We start from the raw sequence: 16,831 nt of genomic DNA, 5'->3' as shown, positions 1-16,831 counted from the left end.
AACTTTGCCGGCCGTGCAGCTCCTATGCCCCCGGGGCGGGGGGGAGGGAACGGACGAGGAGCATTGTTGTCTGCTTTTTGTTGGAATGGTGTCAGCTGTGTGAGATGGAGGATGTGCCCAACAGGGCAGTGTGAGTTTCCAGGGTTATGGAAGCCGGCCGCCTGCTGTGTTGACAGGCTCCGAGCCGTGGGGCACATCTGCTTGTGCAAACTGGGGCACGCCGCTGCCTCTGCACGGACAGGCTGACGGGCTGACTCCCAGGCGCTCTTGGGCGGGCAGCCCTTGCTGACCTTTCCGAAGGAACGAGGCCCATCCAGATGGAACTTTCTTCTCCGTTCTAGTGTAAAGGAGAGCTTTCTCTTGCAAAAGAAAATACAGCCCAGTAAGACACCTGACTTGAACCCTTGGCGAGTGTAGGCATGTTTGTAGGCAGGAACCCCCGCCTCGGTGGGTAGCGGTGCCTCGCTGGCCCGCTCAGGGACACGGAGGACTGCTGAGGACACCTCCCGCCCCAGGTTCAGACTCTGGAGGACGATACTGCATTTTCGGCCCCACAGCTTGCTTGCCCACATGTCTGTGAGTGCAGAGCAGGAGTCACACTCCCACTGTGCTGCTTGCTGTGCACACACCCGACCGAAGCTTCTTGCTAAAGCCAAGCCGGTAGGCGCGCCCCTCAGGCCATTTTGCTTTTTAGGGACGCTTAGACACTCAGAGTTTCTCCCAAATCTTCCCCTGTCCCCCCACTCCCCCCTTGGCCGCATGTCCACAGGGAAGGGTTCCAGTTGCAACAGGCGTGGTGATGGCACGTTTCCAGTCAGCACTGAGCTGAGCCCCCGGCTCTTCCTTAATTAACATCACCCACCGGGCGTTGATCTCCCATCAGGAGAGAAGTAGCCACCGGGTGCATCCTTAAAGTACTTGCAACGAAGTGCTTTTCCATGTGTGACTTTGCCTGCAGGTTACCTTAACTCCCTGGTATGTCACTGTCCCCTGAAAAACCGGTACCTGCAACATTGTCCCTTGGGCGAAACAACTGTAACGTCAATAAGAGTTGAGGGGACTCTGCACCTTGGAGTCCTGCAGGTACAGTTTCAGGAGGAATCGGACACTGACTCAGGAGCAGGGACTGGAGTCGTGTCACCAGGAGCTCTCGGGAAGGGACTCAACGGAGAGGGAGAACACTCGCTTCCCTGCTGAGCAGCCCACTCTGTGTCCTGACGAAATGGTGCTGGGTGTTGCTGCTCACTCCTGGCGAGGAGGAAATGGATTGGAAAAGTTTCTGGAACATTTTTTTTTATATATATAATTCTAAGTTTTCAACAAGTAGGCAAGTTGTTTCCACAAAGAGGAGTAATATTTAAATGTATTGGGTAGAAGACTAACTCTCGGGCCCCCGCTAGAATTTGCATTGCTTCAGCAAAGATTGAAAGATTTCGCCATAGAGGCCCTGGCTGTTTATCTGCTATATTTTCGTGCCTACTTTGATGATATTTCTGAGGGAGGTTAGGACTTCTATAGATCGAGGGGACAGACAGAATTTGATGAGTGCGATGTGCCCCTACAAATATGTACACGGTCTTTTCAGGAATATTTTGGGAAAGGATTCCTGGCAGGGCCACACTTTTGAGGAGTTAACGTAGTATCTTGGTCAAAACCGAAGATCCAGTCTGGTTTCGGGTAGAGTATGAGCTTCTCACAGGAGTAAACTTTAAAAAAATTCTCATTTTAGCATTTTATCCTTTTCAGTGGAATTGAAATTCTGAATGGCTTTTAATTTTTTTAGTAACATTTTAAACACACGTATTCTGTATTCATTGTTGAAAACTTAGAAACATTTTTAAAGTACAAAGACAACAATGAAAATAAGCCAGTACCTGCAATTAATGTTATTTATGCTATGAAAATGAGACTTTCTAGTTCCTTGTCTTTTTTTTTTCCTATGAGGTGGCTTAAGCATTTCTTTGATCATATTTTTCACTTATATTTTAACACTGCATGGAATTCTATCATGAATTTATTTAAAAGCATTTAAGAGATTTGGGACTGTTTTTATCTTCTTCAGTAGATTTCTTTTTCAAAAATGTTTTGGCATTCCCCAAGTATCCCAGTCTTCCTTTTCCAAAAGAGGAGATAGGAATAGACTGTTGGCCGGTTCTAGTCAAAGCACAAGTTATCCTTTAGCTTCTCTGCTGGCCCTGTTGGGGGATCCTCTGCTCCATGAAAGTCTAAGGCTCTGCCCTTACCGTCAGTTTCCTAGCCCTTCTTTAAAAAACCAAAAGAAAAAAAAGAAACTGGGCTTTCTTTCTTCCATATAGCCAACCCTAGGTTGTTCTATAGAAGATAAATGTCCTTTTGCCCCATGTTACACGATGATATACTCTCTTCCAGGGCATAGATTTGTCTTCTGGTTGTGCAGTACTCCTTTGTCTGAGTTTCTGCCACCCTTGCAGAAAACCCTGTTAGGAGTATAAATCTGAAAAACAGGAAGGGCTCATCACATTGAAGTCTTTCCTGTCAGCTCTCTTTGAATCTCCCATAACTGTTAACAGTAGCAAAAAAAAACAAAAAAAGGTACTTTTGATACTTTGGATTGGAAGACAGTAAATTGCTACTCTGAAAATAGATGCGCATGTACACAGTTCATAATGTTTAGTTCAGGGGAGACCTTTCTTCCTAAAAATGTGGCTTGGTTCTTTCATCATAGGACTTTGTTTCAGATTTTTCCTGGGAGTTCAAGAGGAAAAAAACAGCTCAGTAATTTGTTTTACCCAGGATCTTTTGAAGTTTTAAAGTTGAGAAATTTTAAAAGCCCTCCAACAAACACCGAGAGCCATTGTCATAAGGCCTGTCGCTCATACTAATACAAAAATTGGTGTTCGGAAAAGTATTTCTACCCCGAGGATGAACGTGTCAGTTGATAGCAAAAGTCCTGAACCCATGTATCCTGGTTCTTGATTTAGTGCTCGTAATTAAATATATTCAATGAATGTGAACTCTGATACTGGAAAAACAATGTGAAGAGATGTCTAGTGGTTCCCCCCCATTTCACGCCTTCTGTGTCATGCAGTTTCCCTTGAGGTTAAGGGTGGGATTACTGTGCATGTTTCAAACAGAGGATGGCCCGTGTCTGGGTTCTGGGTCTATATGAAACGTCACAGGATTGGGGAGATATTGGAAATTTTGCCTTTTGTGGCACTTTTTAAATAATGCAGCCTTTTACCATGCAGCCTGTCAGGGACAGTTGTAAGGTTCACCGGGTAGAGAGTCGCATCTGCGCTGCTGGCTTAACTCACTGTTGTTTCCCCGGACAGCAATCCTGCCTTCCTGTGCCCCTTGCGCCTCCTCCTTTTTACACCTTCAGAAGTTCACTTTGTTGTCGCTGCTTGTTTTTGCTCACCGGTCCGTTCCTTTCTGCTAGTGCCTCTCTCGGCACTAATGCTGCCCTCCGGCTATTGCTCTTTTCCTGCAGAGGGAGAACCGGAGACTGCAGGAGGCCAGCATGAGGCTGGAACAGGAGAACGATGACCTCGCCCATGAGCTAGTAACCAGCAAGATCGCTCTGCGAAATGACTTGGATCAGGTAAGCGTGTCGTTCACTAGGTTGCAGTCAGACCGCGACGAGCCCCTCAAAGGCGAGGACCGAGTTGCTCTCCCTGCAGTCCCGCTGGGGCTCACTCTGTACTGGACGCTGAGTGCTGGCTGCTTGTTGGGTGAAGGGGCGGCCAGTAGGTGGCAGGGGACAGCTTGTGCTAACTGGAGAGGGTGGAAGACGCCAGCCTTTGAGAACGGTTTGGGTCATTTCCAAACAGCATGTGCAACGTGTTTTTTTATAACTCTAAACTTCTCTGGTGTCTCTTCTCTTCGTCTGTACTTTTCTTAAGCCAAGGGCTGCCAGCATAATTACCTGGGAGTATCAGTCACCAAGACTATACCAATGCCACGCTGACATTGGGAGGCACTTTACTTTTTGTTCCAAGAAGAGTTCTCATCTACAATGAACGTGAGGATTTTATGTGAAGTATGTACATTAAGATACGTGCATTGGTGGGGAGACAGGCATTCTAGGGGCTGAGGGCCAAGATGCCTGGCTGTGAATCCTGGCAGCACAGTCTGCTCACCGCATGACCCTGCGCAGTTCTTAACCTGCCTGTGAGTAAGATAAGGTGAAGCACGTCAGCAGTGTGTGTTCAGTACATAGCTATTGCTAGGAAGACCTTAAATTGTTCAACTTCCCTGGTTCTTTCCAGCAGTACTGACAGCTTTAGGACTTGCTGTTTTCTGTCGCTAGTGTTTTATAAAAGGTAGCTGGCAATATGGAAGGAGTCTTGGGCGGATTGAAAATTATCTCTCTTTTCTGACTTAAAAAGTGAATACTCCCCACAAACGGTGCCAGGGTCAGAAAGATTGAGACTTACACTGTTGAATCTGTAAAAAAGAGGCATCACCCGTGTGCTGCCTGCTCATTGACAATATTTCAAATACAGATCCAATAATGTAAATACTATTAAATGTTTGGAGGAGTTTTTTAAATGTCCCTGGCACAGCTCCTTTTTCCCATATAAACAGCTAATTTTGCAGCTCAAAAGTTTCAACCACAGTAAGATGGGGATTAGACGACTATTAAGGAAAACAGTGCTAAAGGCGGAGAAGGGGTAGCTGAAGGAATCCACACTAAACAGAGTTCGAAAATAAAACAGAGACTGTGCTTCGTGGGACACAGGATGTAGAAGGTTGAAAAGCAGTCTGGTTGGGGGGCCGGGGATGGGGGTGGGGGTGACCCTTTTCCCCACGAAACCATTCAGCCAGGCTGTTTGGAAGTTGTTAGAGGTGGTGTGAGAAATGTGTGACTAAGAGAGTCGGAGCCAAAGAAGACAGAGGGGTGTCCAGTCGGACAGGACCAAGACCAGTCTGATCTCGGCTGGTACATTTTTGTATTAATTAGACAATGCTGGTGAGTCGGTACTATAACGAAATTCCTGTTTTCATACTGGCTCTCCCAACGGCCTCACATTTGATTCTGTTCTTTTGAATCTTGTATCCATTAATAGTTTTCTGAAGATGGATAACTAAATGAAAAAGAGTTTTAAGCAGTGGGACTCTGGGGATGCGGTGAAATTCACTAGAGAGAGTCGTATGTTTAAAGTTGTGCAGGAAATGTATTTGGTGTTATCTATCAGACCTTTAAAAGGATTAAAAAGTAATGAGATGAAATGTCTACTGAGTACCTACTATGCACCAACGACTATATTCCGCAATTTTATAAGCGTTATCTCATTTAATCTCGCTAATGACTCCATCAAGCAGGTATTATTTTAATCTTACATTTAGTAAATGAGGAAGATGACATATGTACTCTGACTTGGAAAGCTATTCTAACAGAGATCTGGATGGAAGTATGTGTACAAGATGGTTTATTACTATGTTACTCAGAAGAATAAAAAGTAGAAATAATGTATATGTCCAATAAAAGGGGAGAATGAAAGTAAATGTCTTTTTGGAATAGTTTTTAAAAACAATGGGAAGATGATGTTATAATATTTTCGTAAAACCTATAAATTTATCTGTATATAATGCTTGCATCTAAATTGCAAAGGAGGGGCGCCTGGGTGGCTCAGTCGGTTAAGCGGCTGCCTTTGGCTCAGGTCATGATCCCAGGGTACTGAGATCGAGCCCCACATCGGGCTCCCTGCTCGGCGGAGAGCCTGCTTCTCCCTCTCCCTCTGTCTGCCGCTCTGCCTACTTGTGCTCTCTCTCTCTCTCTGTTAAATAAATAAAAATCTTAAAAAAAAAAAATTTAAATTGCAAAGGATATGGCTGATGGAGCCATCATCTTAGGAAAGGAAGCTGAAATATACTTCAAAAGGAAAAAAGCCTACAAGGAAATCCATCAACATATTAGTTCTAGATACTCTGGGTGATGAGCATCAATCTAACTTTTAGATTCATCTTTATGCATGTATTTTTTTCAATTATTTTATCTTTTATAAGAAGACCTTAAATTCTTAACAACCCTTGGTTTAGTAATAATATACGTTATACCTTATTAATAATCAGAAAAAACATATTATTTTTTAAAAAGATGTTGTACCACCAAGAAAGTCTATTTTGTGGATCAGCCTGGAAAGACCATGCGTACTCCCGAAATAATTGATGGTTGAGTATCTGGGTAGATAGCTCATATAGATTCTAGATGCTAGTCCCTGAAGAAAAGATTCCTTCATTTTTTCATTTTCTTCCTCTTTCTCTTAATTTCCTCCCTTTATACCTCTCTTTTTAAAAGAGTAAGACCTGGCCCTTGCCTTTTGAAGCTTGTTCTCTAGGTGAAAAAATAACAATTGCTATTTCATGCATATCTCCTTCAAACATCTGATTTTGCAGTTTCTGCCCGAGTGGGGCTTATCTGCCTGTCAAAAAGCCGTCCGTCCGTGCACTTTAGGTGTCCTGCCCCCCAGCCAGCCTGGGAGGACACCAGCCGCACAGGGAAAGCGCCGGCTTGCCCCGCCTTCACCCCACTCGCCCCCTACTTTTCCATTGCCACTTTCATCAAAATCACATCTCTTCATTGAAATAGTCAAACTTCAGCCAACATTAAACAAGCAGGAAAGCAGATTGTATTCAAGACAATATGTAAAGCAAACAAGCACTAATTAGATAATTAGGTACTCTTTAAAAATAAATTATTCCTCACCCTTGTCATTTTAGTGCTGGCTTCGGGCGTCCTGGGCACAAAAGGCCCATAATTTTTCCCTTTGACAGACTTGTCTGTTTTGACAACTTGCCCTCCCTTAGACTCTTGAAATAAGGACTTCTCCGTGACTAACAATGTAAAAAGATACGACGTCTCCATTTCAGTTTCCGTAGCGAGCTGCCTTCAAGCCCTTCCTGTCCTTTCTCGTTCGCAAGGAACGAGCAGAAGAGACACACCAGCACTTTCGCACTGCGGACGGCGCCTCGTCCTTCTGACCGGGGCAGGTTCTGTGTTAGGAGCAGGGGCTCCGCGTAATGAGTGGCGAAGTGTTTTGTTTTGTTTTAGATTGAACAACAGGCTTGACGAGTTCTTTGAGAACTCATTTCTGAAAGATCCTCATCCCTGATGTGAGAGCTGAACCTTTTGATCAGGTTATCGGTCGATTCATGGTTAAATCACAAATGGCAGTGCTTTTTCCTCTCCTATGTATGTCACATGAACCTTAGGTAGCAATTCGAAGTCTCCACATCGATAAGGCATTATAAGGGGGCGCCTGGGTGGCTCAGTTGGTTAAGCGTCGGTCTTCGACTTGGGTGGTGATCCTGGGGTCCTGGGATCGAGCCCCCACATTAGGTTCCCTGCTCGTCGGGGAGTCTGCTTCTCCTTCTGCCTGCTCTGCCTGCCGCTCTCCCTGCTTGTGCTCTCTCTCTCTGTCAAGTAAATAAAATCTTTACAAAAAAACAAGGCCTTATAAGATGTTGGTAAGTGATGGGGCGCCGGGGCGACTCAGTCAATTGGGTGGCCGACTCTTGATTTTGGCTCAGGTCATGATCTCAGGGTCCTGAGATTGAGCCCCACATCAGGCTCTGCGCTCAGCAGGGAGTCTGCTTGAGATTCTCTCTCTCTCTCTTCCTCTGCCCCTCCCCTTGCTCTCTCTCTGTCTCTCTCAAGTAAATAAATAAATCTTTAAAAAAAAGATGTTGGTGATTAGAATTAATAATGACAGTGATCTTAACAAATTATGGTGAAGATTTTATGGTTTGAGTTCAAAGAATATGAGTATCTCTCTGTGTAGTATTCCGTTCCTAGAGATTCATTTAACATGAAAGATGATTTCTACTTAAGTGAGGTGTAGAAATTGGCTGTCCAAAGACCCAGAAGACTGTTTTTAGGAGAACTAAGTTTTTTCAGATCTGGTCCTATTTTGATGAGCAGTAGAATCATTCTGACTTCACTGTTTAACATAGTGGAGAGACTCTGGATGAAGCTTCTGGAAAATACTGACGCTCCTCCCACATGGGACCCACAGCAATTTCTGCAGATGTCAGAAACACTCCTTTAGTGTTCCAAAACTATAAAATGTCTAGATGTGATGCACAATTTAAAAAGCTTACATATCCAGGTAGCAGAAATTTACAAAAGGATAAAAATTGGGATGAATCTCTTTAAGAAACCAAACTTAGAAAACATTCACTTCAGAGTGTCATGAGGAGAAAGGACTCGTCTCTTCACAAAATGGAAAATGCGGGGGGTACTGAAGAGGACGTTAAATTGCACTCTTCTTTATTAGGGGGGCTATTGCTCAAATATTCTGAGGTAGAACTTGAACCAGTGGGCTGACGTTATAGGGAGCTAGATTTGGTTCAATTTTTAAGAACACTGAAATGATCTGTATAGCTATTCTTGATTCACTGCTCTGTGACCCTCCCTCAGAGACTCTGGGGAGGTGCTCCCTGCTTTGACTGCAGTCATCTGACTGGCTCTAGAATTCGCTGTTTTGAGTGTCTATAATCTGCATCAGATATCTTACAATTTATGAAAACGTAACTTGCAACAGATATTTTGCCCACCTCTGATTTCAGGATGTTCTTTTGCTGTGTAGATTTCCCCCTTAAAATTTAATATTATCAGAACAAATTTTAGAGTCTTTTTTTTTTTTTAAGATTTTATTTATTTATTTGAGAGAGAGAGAGAATGAGAGACAGAGAGCACCAGAGGGAAGAGGGCAGAGGGGGAAGCAGACCCCCCGCTGAGCAGGGAGCCCGATATGGGACTCGATCCCGGGACTCCAGGATCATGACCTGAGCCGAAGGCAGTCGCTTAACCAACTGAGCCACCCAGGCGCTCCTAGAGTCTTTTTAAGAGGGACTGTTCACCTTAACTACACCATAGTTGCAAAGTATCTGAAAACAGAGGCGTAACCATTGGACTATGGGACACAGGGAACTGTAAGAACAGAGAAGCTGGAGCCCCCAACAGATGAGCAAGTCTAATGGGCAAGACAAATAAATCACACATGTAATTTGTCACTAGATTGTGCTAATTGCTATCAAGGGAAATAGGAGAGTTGTAAGCAGAGGAACTAATTTAGATGGGGGTGAGGAACTGATTTAGATAAGGGTGAGTGGGACAGGGCTCACGGCTCACTTCACTACAGATGTGAACTGGAAGCTGAGACCTACAGGGTGAGGTAAGGGTCTAGGGTGTGCAGTAGGCACGGGTTGACTAGTTAAATATACGCACAGTGCTTTCCTGGTTAATTGGACTCTGTATCCAAGTTAAGACCAGAGTATTCTCCCTGAGTTTTTCTCAGCCCTTCTAGAAACATGGTCTTTTCTGTTTAGATGCCTGGTCCATACTTCAGTTTTCCCCAAGGCTATCTCTCATGGGGTTTGGTCTTAATTTCTCCTTGCTGTACTCACTGTCCTGTGTGAGTCCCCTTGTGGGCCATTTTACCTCTGCTGGTCTTTGAATTTTCTCACCTAACTGCTGTCCATGGATCAGCCTGTCTCTCTCTGAATCCGCACCCCCCACCCCCAGGCACTAACAGTTAGAAGCTTCCATATAAGGCTCCACCCCTTCAACCTATCCATCTACACAGTCCCAGAGTGAGTGCTGTTGTGACATCTGAAAATGTGTAAGAAGCATTTAGAAAGAGCACGCACTTCAAGGCCATTCACGTCTGAACTCAGATCATGGCTCTCATTCTGCCCCAGTCAGGTTATTTGATCTCTCCAAACTTCACCGCCATCATCAGTAAAATAATTCTTGCTGGGATCAGAGATGATGTGTGCCGAGTGCCTGCTCTATAGTTGGCATTCAAAGAAAACAGCCGCGCCCTGGGTGAGCTAGGAGGGGGAGAATGGCTTCTGGTAGTGATGCAGCAATCTTAACTAGAGATTAGGTTTGGAGAGAGTATCCACACCCGTTCTTTCTTCACCTTCCTTATGACTGTGACGTGCTCCAACGTGCAGGCAGAAGACAAGGCGGATGTGTTGAATAAGGAGCTCCTCTTGACCAAGCAGAGGCTGGTGGAGACTGAAGAAGAGAAGAGGAAGCAAGAGGAAGAGACGGCCCAGGTAAGAGGCTTTTGCTTTACGCAGGTGTGTCGGCATGAGGAGTTGATTAATACTCTAAGCAAGAAGTAAAATCAAACTTACTCTAAATCAAGGGCGATGTTGAAGCAGGACACGTGAGCAGTGTTGGGTCTCGGCATTTCATTTGAAGGGCGTTAGAAGCAGAGGCAGGAACTGATTTGTCCCCTTGAACAGGTTTTAGGAATCTGCCTTGACTCAGATGGCTAGCGAGAGTGTGAAGTTTCCTCTAAGTTTAGCAACTTGGAATTACGATCCAAGAGCTTTGACAAATATGCAGAGTTTGTGTCCTGTCTCCAAGCTAACTGACTTGAGCAGTAGTTTGAGAGGCTTGGGGAATGGGAAGCCTGCAGAGATTTCTGCTGGGAGGTGCTCAGTCAGTCCCGCTCGGTCTTCCTGATTCATGCCTTAGAAGGAGCGCCAGCATTCCTGGCTGAGCTCTCAGCTCTTACTTCCCGGAGGAAGGGAAAAAGCAGCCCTTTGGGAACCAGCCTTGAAGTTAGCACCCTCCAGTCTTCATATGCATTGGGAGGCTAATCAGCTGGAAGACGCACCGCCTGGCCAAGGCCTCCTGGATAAGGGACAGGAGGGGCCTCTCTACTCAAGGAGTTGAGACTTCCAGCCTTCCTGAGGAAAAGTGGGCCGCCTCACCAATGTTCTCCATCTCTGCCAGGCATGATTCACTCATTTATTTTAATGAGTTTCATTCCAAGACATCAAAAATACTAAATATAAAACAGAACACAAACCATTTCACAGACCTGTATCCAAGCAGAAAAAGTCTACTGAAGTTACTAATGAAGGGATGTATCATTTAGCACCTTCCAGGGTTAATAAAAAGTGTTCCATGATTTTTTTTTTAAATTGGAATATGATGAAATGACTCTCAGCATTTAATGTGGGCCAGGTGTTTTGTTTTGTTTTGTTTTGTTTTTTTACCTAGTCAAATTTTTTTTAGGAGCTGATTATCCACTTTGATCTAGGCCTTTTGTTGGGTTTTGTGTTTTTTTTTTTTTTTTTTTTTTTTTACCTCCTGCCTTTTGGGGGCTCAATTAAGTACTTTAGGTAAAGAATGAAGCTATTGGGGCGCCTGGGTGGCTCAGTCGTTAAGCGTCTGCCTTCAGCTCAGGTCATGATCCTGGGATCGAGCCCCGCATCGGGCTCCCTGCTCTGCGGGAAGCCCGCTTCTCCTTCTCCCACTCCCCCTGCTTGTGTTCCCTCTCTCACTGTCTCTCTCTCTCTCTCTCTGTCAATTAAATAAATAAATAAAATCTTTTAAAAAAAAGAATGAAGCTATTAGCAAACTAATTTAACCCATGCTTCTTCCCTCCCTTTGTGTGTATGTGTATTTGTATGCACGTGCACACACACATACACACACGTATTTGTATATGTGCATATATCCTGTTTTAATCATTATGGTACCTTTGTGAGATAGGGATTATGCTCTTCATTTGCCAGATAAGAAAACCATGGTTTAGAGAAATTAAGTGACACTTGCTCAAAGCCTCTCAGCTTTCTAAGTTTGTCCTGAAGTCTGTGGCGCCTTATCGTAGGAGGGGAGAAAGGTGTGATTTGCATCCTTAAATTATGTAAGACAGAGAATAGAGACTAATATAAATAACTTTGAATCAATATGTCCTATAAATTGCTTTTAGAATTTAAGAACATAGCAAATATGAAGAAATTTGGAAAGCTTCTCACGATAAGGAGTCCAATTATAAATCGCAATCATTTGTGAATTAGCAAATACAGCGTATACCCCACTTATAATTTGGGATGCTGCAAAGCAGAATTTAATTTATTCTGATTATGTACTTTAAGATTAACCAGAGTTGTTTTGTGTTTGTTTGCTTGTTTGGTCAACAACGTGGAAGAACTGAAATCTTTCCTCGTCTGGTGGCACCTGAGCTTTTCCTGCCCTACCTTCCTTGATACCTAGAAGCCCGAGTTGCTGGGCTACAAAAAAGTGTGGTTTTCAGCTCAGCGTTCTTGGTTTAGCATTTCTGTGGCTGTAACAAGTACCTGCATTATGTATCATGCTGGCTACTTCTAAAGTCACTGCTCAGTCCCTGCATCTCCTGACTTCCAAAGCTCTTATCTTCCTCAACTTTTTCTGACTCCAGTCTCAAAAGCTTCCTATTCCCACCTTCAGAGAGATACCAGCAGTGACCGTAGGGGGCTTTGAATGGGAAGGCCTAACATGCTTCTTCAGTCATTGATTATACAGCAGTAGGAATACACACGTTGCCTGGGTGTTTTGTTTTGTTTTAGACTCTCGTAAGAATAAAGATAGCTTCGGGGTACCTGGCTGGCTCAGATGGGGGAGCATGCAACTGTTGATCTCAGGGTTGTGAGTTCGAGCCCCACATTGTGTATAGAGATTCCTTAAAAATAAAATCTAAAAAAAAAAAAGAAGAAGAGAGAAGATAGCTTCTGAATGGACACTTATTTAACAATATATTTATAAAGTAAGTGGTAAGGATAAGCAGTTGTATAATGGGGTTGCTCATATGTCTTCTACATTACAGGAGAGAAGGAAAGATGTCTGCATCTCTGGAGATGATCAGGCTTTTCGAATGCTTGAGATACAGCTTCAGTGAGGAAAATTTATATAGTTGTAGTTGTTAACATTGGCCTTGACCGAATCAGGCTGACCTGAATATAGGTGTTTGTGGAAATTCATTAGGCTTTTGACTGAGGCTTGGTGTTTCTCATTCTCTGTCTCTCTAGCTAAAAGAAGTCTTCCGGAAACAACTGGAGAAGGCAGAGTACGAGATAAAGAAGACCACAGCTATCATTGCTGAGTATAAGCAGGTATCGTGCCACTGCGGTTTGCGTTGCTATAAAAGTGATTATTTGTATTGTTTTTCTTTGGGGGGAAAAACCATTTTGTCTTTAGAGTTTCCAGAGCAATGATTGCATACATTCATTAAATTTGGCGGCTTCCTTTCTCCTCTGCAATAAACAGTGACTGGACACGCTTGCTGATAACATGGGAGGTATAACTGAGCGAAATGATCTGTTGGCTGTTTACAATGTTTGGGAGATTGAGAGGAAGAGGAAAGTTGATCTTTACCATTGGGATCCTGTCTCTGCCCTCCTCAGAAGCACATTTCCAGTAGACCTCACTAGTAACATTTGCCTCTTCGCCAGGGACTAAAGCTTAGTGATTATATCAAATGACAGTATCCGGGGAATCAGTGTGTCCTTTGCTGTCACAGTATAGAATGTGGGAGCTCTTTTTCCCATGTGGCCATGTGACCTTACCCAACCATGGCCAAGGCTAGCAGGAAACCTTCTGTTGGGAACCTTTGATCTCTTAGTGGAGGGCTTGCTCTCCTTGGATGTTCCTGGCCCCTTCACCAGAGTGCTCCCAGAAAGCCCTCATTCCTGCCCGAGTAGTATCGTCTTGTCTCTGCTGCTCGTGCTGGGACATGGCAAGGACTCTGCATTGCTGAGAAACCCTTGAATGGACTGCAGCAGTTCCAGCATTCCAGAATTAACCAAGGCACCATTTGTCACCTGCTTATCCTAAGAACTTCCCTGGGGTCTCCTGCCTCATGTAGGAGTTTGAAATCTGATTCCTATTATTTTTTAAAATGTGCTGCTTATAAATAAAATTTATGTTCCTCATGGAAAATTAAGAAAGTGTAGAAGAGCACAAAGAAAACACCCCCCCCCCATCGCTTAACCTTACCAACTAGAAATAGTCACTGTAATATACTGAATATGCGTTGTTGCTATATAAATAAAAATGTCATTTATATTGTTTGTGCTAGTTTTTGCAACTGGTTCACTTCATGTATTATGAACATCTTTTCAGAAGGATTTTTCTCCTTCATGGACGATTGCTTAGAAATAAGGCTTCAGAGCTGTCTTCTCTCTTTGACGATAATATGTGTTGATACCTGCTATCTGAGAGGCTTGATTCTTTGGGCGATCAAAAGATGAATTAATTCAGTTTCTCTCCTTTCGGAGCTGGTCTTGTGATGGGGAGCTAATACCTGTGCACAAATAATAGGAAAGGGAGCTTATTGCCCATGGGACAGTTGCCCATGGGACAAACCCTTCCTGGAGGCGGGGTGATTTGAGCTGTGCTTCAGGGGCCAGGCGAGATTCGGGTATGTGGAGGCAGCGAAGGGGGACAGAAATGGGGAGCAGAGGAACGGCACACGCAAAGGCATGGAGGTAGGTTAGTGAACAGAAATAGTTTTGTTTGTCGAGAGGTTCGAGTACAAAAAAGAAGAAGAGGTGAGTTGGGTCCCAGTTCGAGGAGGGGCTTTGGGTTAGGCAGAGGAGTTTGGATTTTACTCCGTTTACAGTAGGAATGTTTGAGCAAGAAAGTGGCATAATCAGGGACATATTGTTGGCACTGATCTGTCCCAGGGAGAAATGTGGAACCAAATGGAGAGACCCACAGGCAAAGATACAGACTGGTAAGAGGCTAACTGCAGAGTCTAAGTGAGAAAATAGAGAGCCTTAAACTAAAATAAGTAGTAATGAAAATGGAGAAGAGGAAGACCCAAAACATAGTCATTTTTTGCTGGACAAGGGAAAACACTGAAGGTGATCCCAAGATTTTCAATTTGGGTAACTAGGAGAAGGGATGGTTAAACATTAACCAATCCAAGTAACATTAAAGACCACGCGCTGTGGAACTTGCCATCACTGCAAATGGGTTTTCTTTCATCACCACATTAGGCCATGGGTGGCCACCATATGCAGCACTCTTCAAAATAGTAATCCTTGGGACTGTTCTTGAGTATTATCTGGCAGGCACGACCAGTAATGTAAAAGGCAACAGACCCATCTGCCTGAAGATAATTAGGATATAAAACATAATCCACATGCATTCTGTAGTTGGAATTGGCTGTGATTGGCTTTATTTTGGAATCTTTGGGGTTATTTGAAAAGGTATATGGTTTGCCAAAATTATAGGGAGATTGCTTCTTCTTCACATCAGCCAGTATAGTCCTATTCATTATTTCCAGGCTTGGATCTGGAGAAATTGGGAACAACTCTACAAGCAGGCCCTGGTCTCTAGAGCCTTTTTTTTTTTTTTTTAAGATTTTATTTATTTACTTGAGAGAGAAAACATGAGTAGGGGGAGGGGCAGAGGGAGAGGGAGAAGCAGACTCCCCACCGAGAAGGGTGTGGGGGGGTGTGGGGGAGGTATAATGACTCTATTCCAGGACTGTGGGATCATGACCTGAGCCGAAGGCAGACACCCCTCAAAACAGACATTAAAAAAAAAATCCCAGGGGTGCCTCGGTAGCTCAGTTGGTTAAACATCTGCCTTCAGCTCAGACTGTGATCTCCAGGTCCCTGCTCAGTGGGAGTCTTAGTGGGGAGTCTGCTTCTCCCTCTCCCTCTGCGCCTCCCCCCACTCATGCTCTTTATCTCTCTCAAATAAAAAAAAAAAAATCTTTTTTTAAAAAAACCCTGTTTTGATAATAGAGGTAGATCTTTTATGTTTTTAGTTCAAATTGCATTTTAAAATTTGACATCCCCTAACTTTTTTTATTCCACTTTTCAAAAATAAAAGATGTTATGTCACTCAAGGAATTTGAACATCTAGTAATTTTTTTAAGTAAATGGTTTTGTTTGGCTGGTTGGTTGGTTGGTTGGTTGGTTTTGGCTTTGAAAGCACTTATTTCTACCTGCTCCTAGTACTTGTTGTTAGCACCTTATTTCAGAATCAATAATGAGATTCTCTTTAATAAGCACTTATTATAGGCCAGGTGCCATACTGAATCCTTTGCATACATTTTTTTTCCACTGATTATCACAGCACAACACTTTGTATTTATGAGGGAACTGAAGCTTAGGAAGGTTAGTGAATTTGCCCAAGGACACACTGCTGGAAAGTACTAGAGCTGGACCTCAGGCTTGTCATTTCACGCCATGTTGCCAAACCACTTGATCAGAATTTTAGTCTTTATTATTTTCTGGTCATTTTAACTCTGTTTTATCCCCTCTGCCACTTTTTTTTTTTTTAAGATTTATTTATTTATTTATTTGAGAGAGAGACTGAGAGAGAGAGAGCACATGAGAGGGGGGAGGGCCAGAGGGAGAAGCAGACTCCCCGCCGAGCAGGGAGCCCGATGCGGGACTCGATCCCGGGACTCCAGGATCATGACCTGAGCCAAAGGCAGTCGCTTAACCAACTGAGCCACCCAGGCGCCCCAACTTCTTTTTTTTTTTTTTTTAAAGATTTTATTTATTTTTTAGAGAGCAAGCGAGAGAGAAACAGCATGAGAGGGGAGAGGGTCAGAGGGAGAAGCAGACTCCCCGCTGAGCCCAATGTGGGACTCGATCCCAGCACTCTGGGATCATGACCTGAGCCGAAGGCAGATGCTTAACCATCTGAGCCACCCAGGAGCCCCAGGCGCCCCAATTTCTTAAGGAAACGTTAGGTCATTGAAAACAGAGACTCTCTCTGTGGCTGTCCACAGGAGAAGTTTCTGGTCCAGAATTCTTTTCATCAGGTTTCCAGAATGGTACTTTGCACAGAGTGGATACTCAGCAAAAATTCTATAGATTGATTCCAAAAACAGGACAAGAATTCACTGGAAATAGTCACAAAGTCTAGTGACAAATCAAATTACCCCATGTGTTTTTCTACTAATTAAGATCAAAATATGCTTTACGCATGGAACACTCTCAGGCTCTCTGCCGGGCATGGGTTGCATTTGCAGGGCTCTCTGCCGGGCCTGGGCGGCATTTGCAGGGCTCTCTGCCGGGCCTGGGCGGCATTTGCAGGGCT

At 44.0% G+C, this 16,831-nt stretch overlaps 1 protein-coding gene across 7 annotated transcripts in view; it reads left to right on the top strand.

Annotated features, from left to right (window-relative positions):
* RABGAP1L (RAB GTPase activating protein 1 like) overlaps positions 1 to 16,831 on the top strand; it is a 769,071-nt gene that overhangs the window by 745,135 nt on the left and 7,105 nt on the right. For all 7 annotated transcript variants that reach the window (XM_035010758.1, XM_035010760.1, XM_035010761.1 and 4 more), the window contains 3 exons: positions 3,470 to 3,580; positions 9,943 to 10,047; positions 12,796 to 12,879. In XM_035010758.1, coding sequence (XP_034866649.1) covers positions 3,470 to 3,580; positions 9,943 to 10,047; positions 12,796 to 12,879 — 300 coding nt within the window. The remainder of the gene's footprint in view (positions 1 to 3,469; positions 3,581 to 9,942; positions 10,048 to 12,795; positions 12,880 to 16,831) is intronic.

Source organism: Mirounga leonina, unplaced genomic scaffold, assembly GCF_011800145.1.
Source record: "Mirounga leonina isolate KUSES-001 unplaced genomic scaffold, KU_Mleo_1.0 Mir_154, whole genome shotgun sequence".
Lineage (NCBI taxonomy): Eukaryota > Metazoa > Chordata > Mammalia > Carnivora > Phocidae > Mirounga > Mirounga leonina.
Note: the sequence above shows the minus strand (reverse complement) of the source record. Positions and strands in the feature narration are given on the sequence as shown.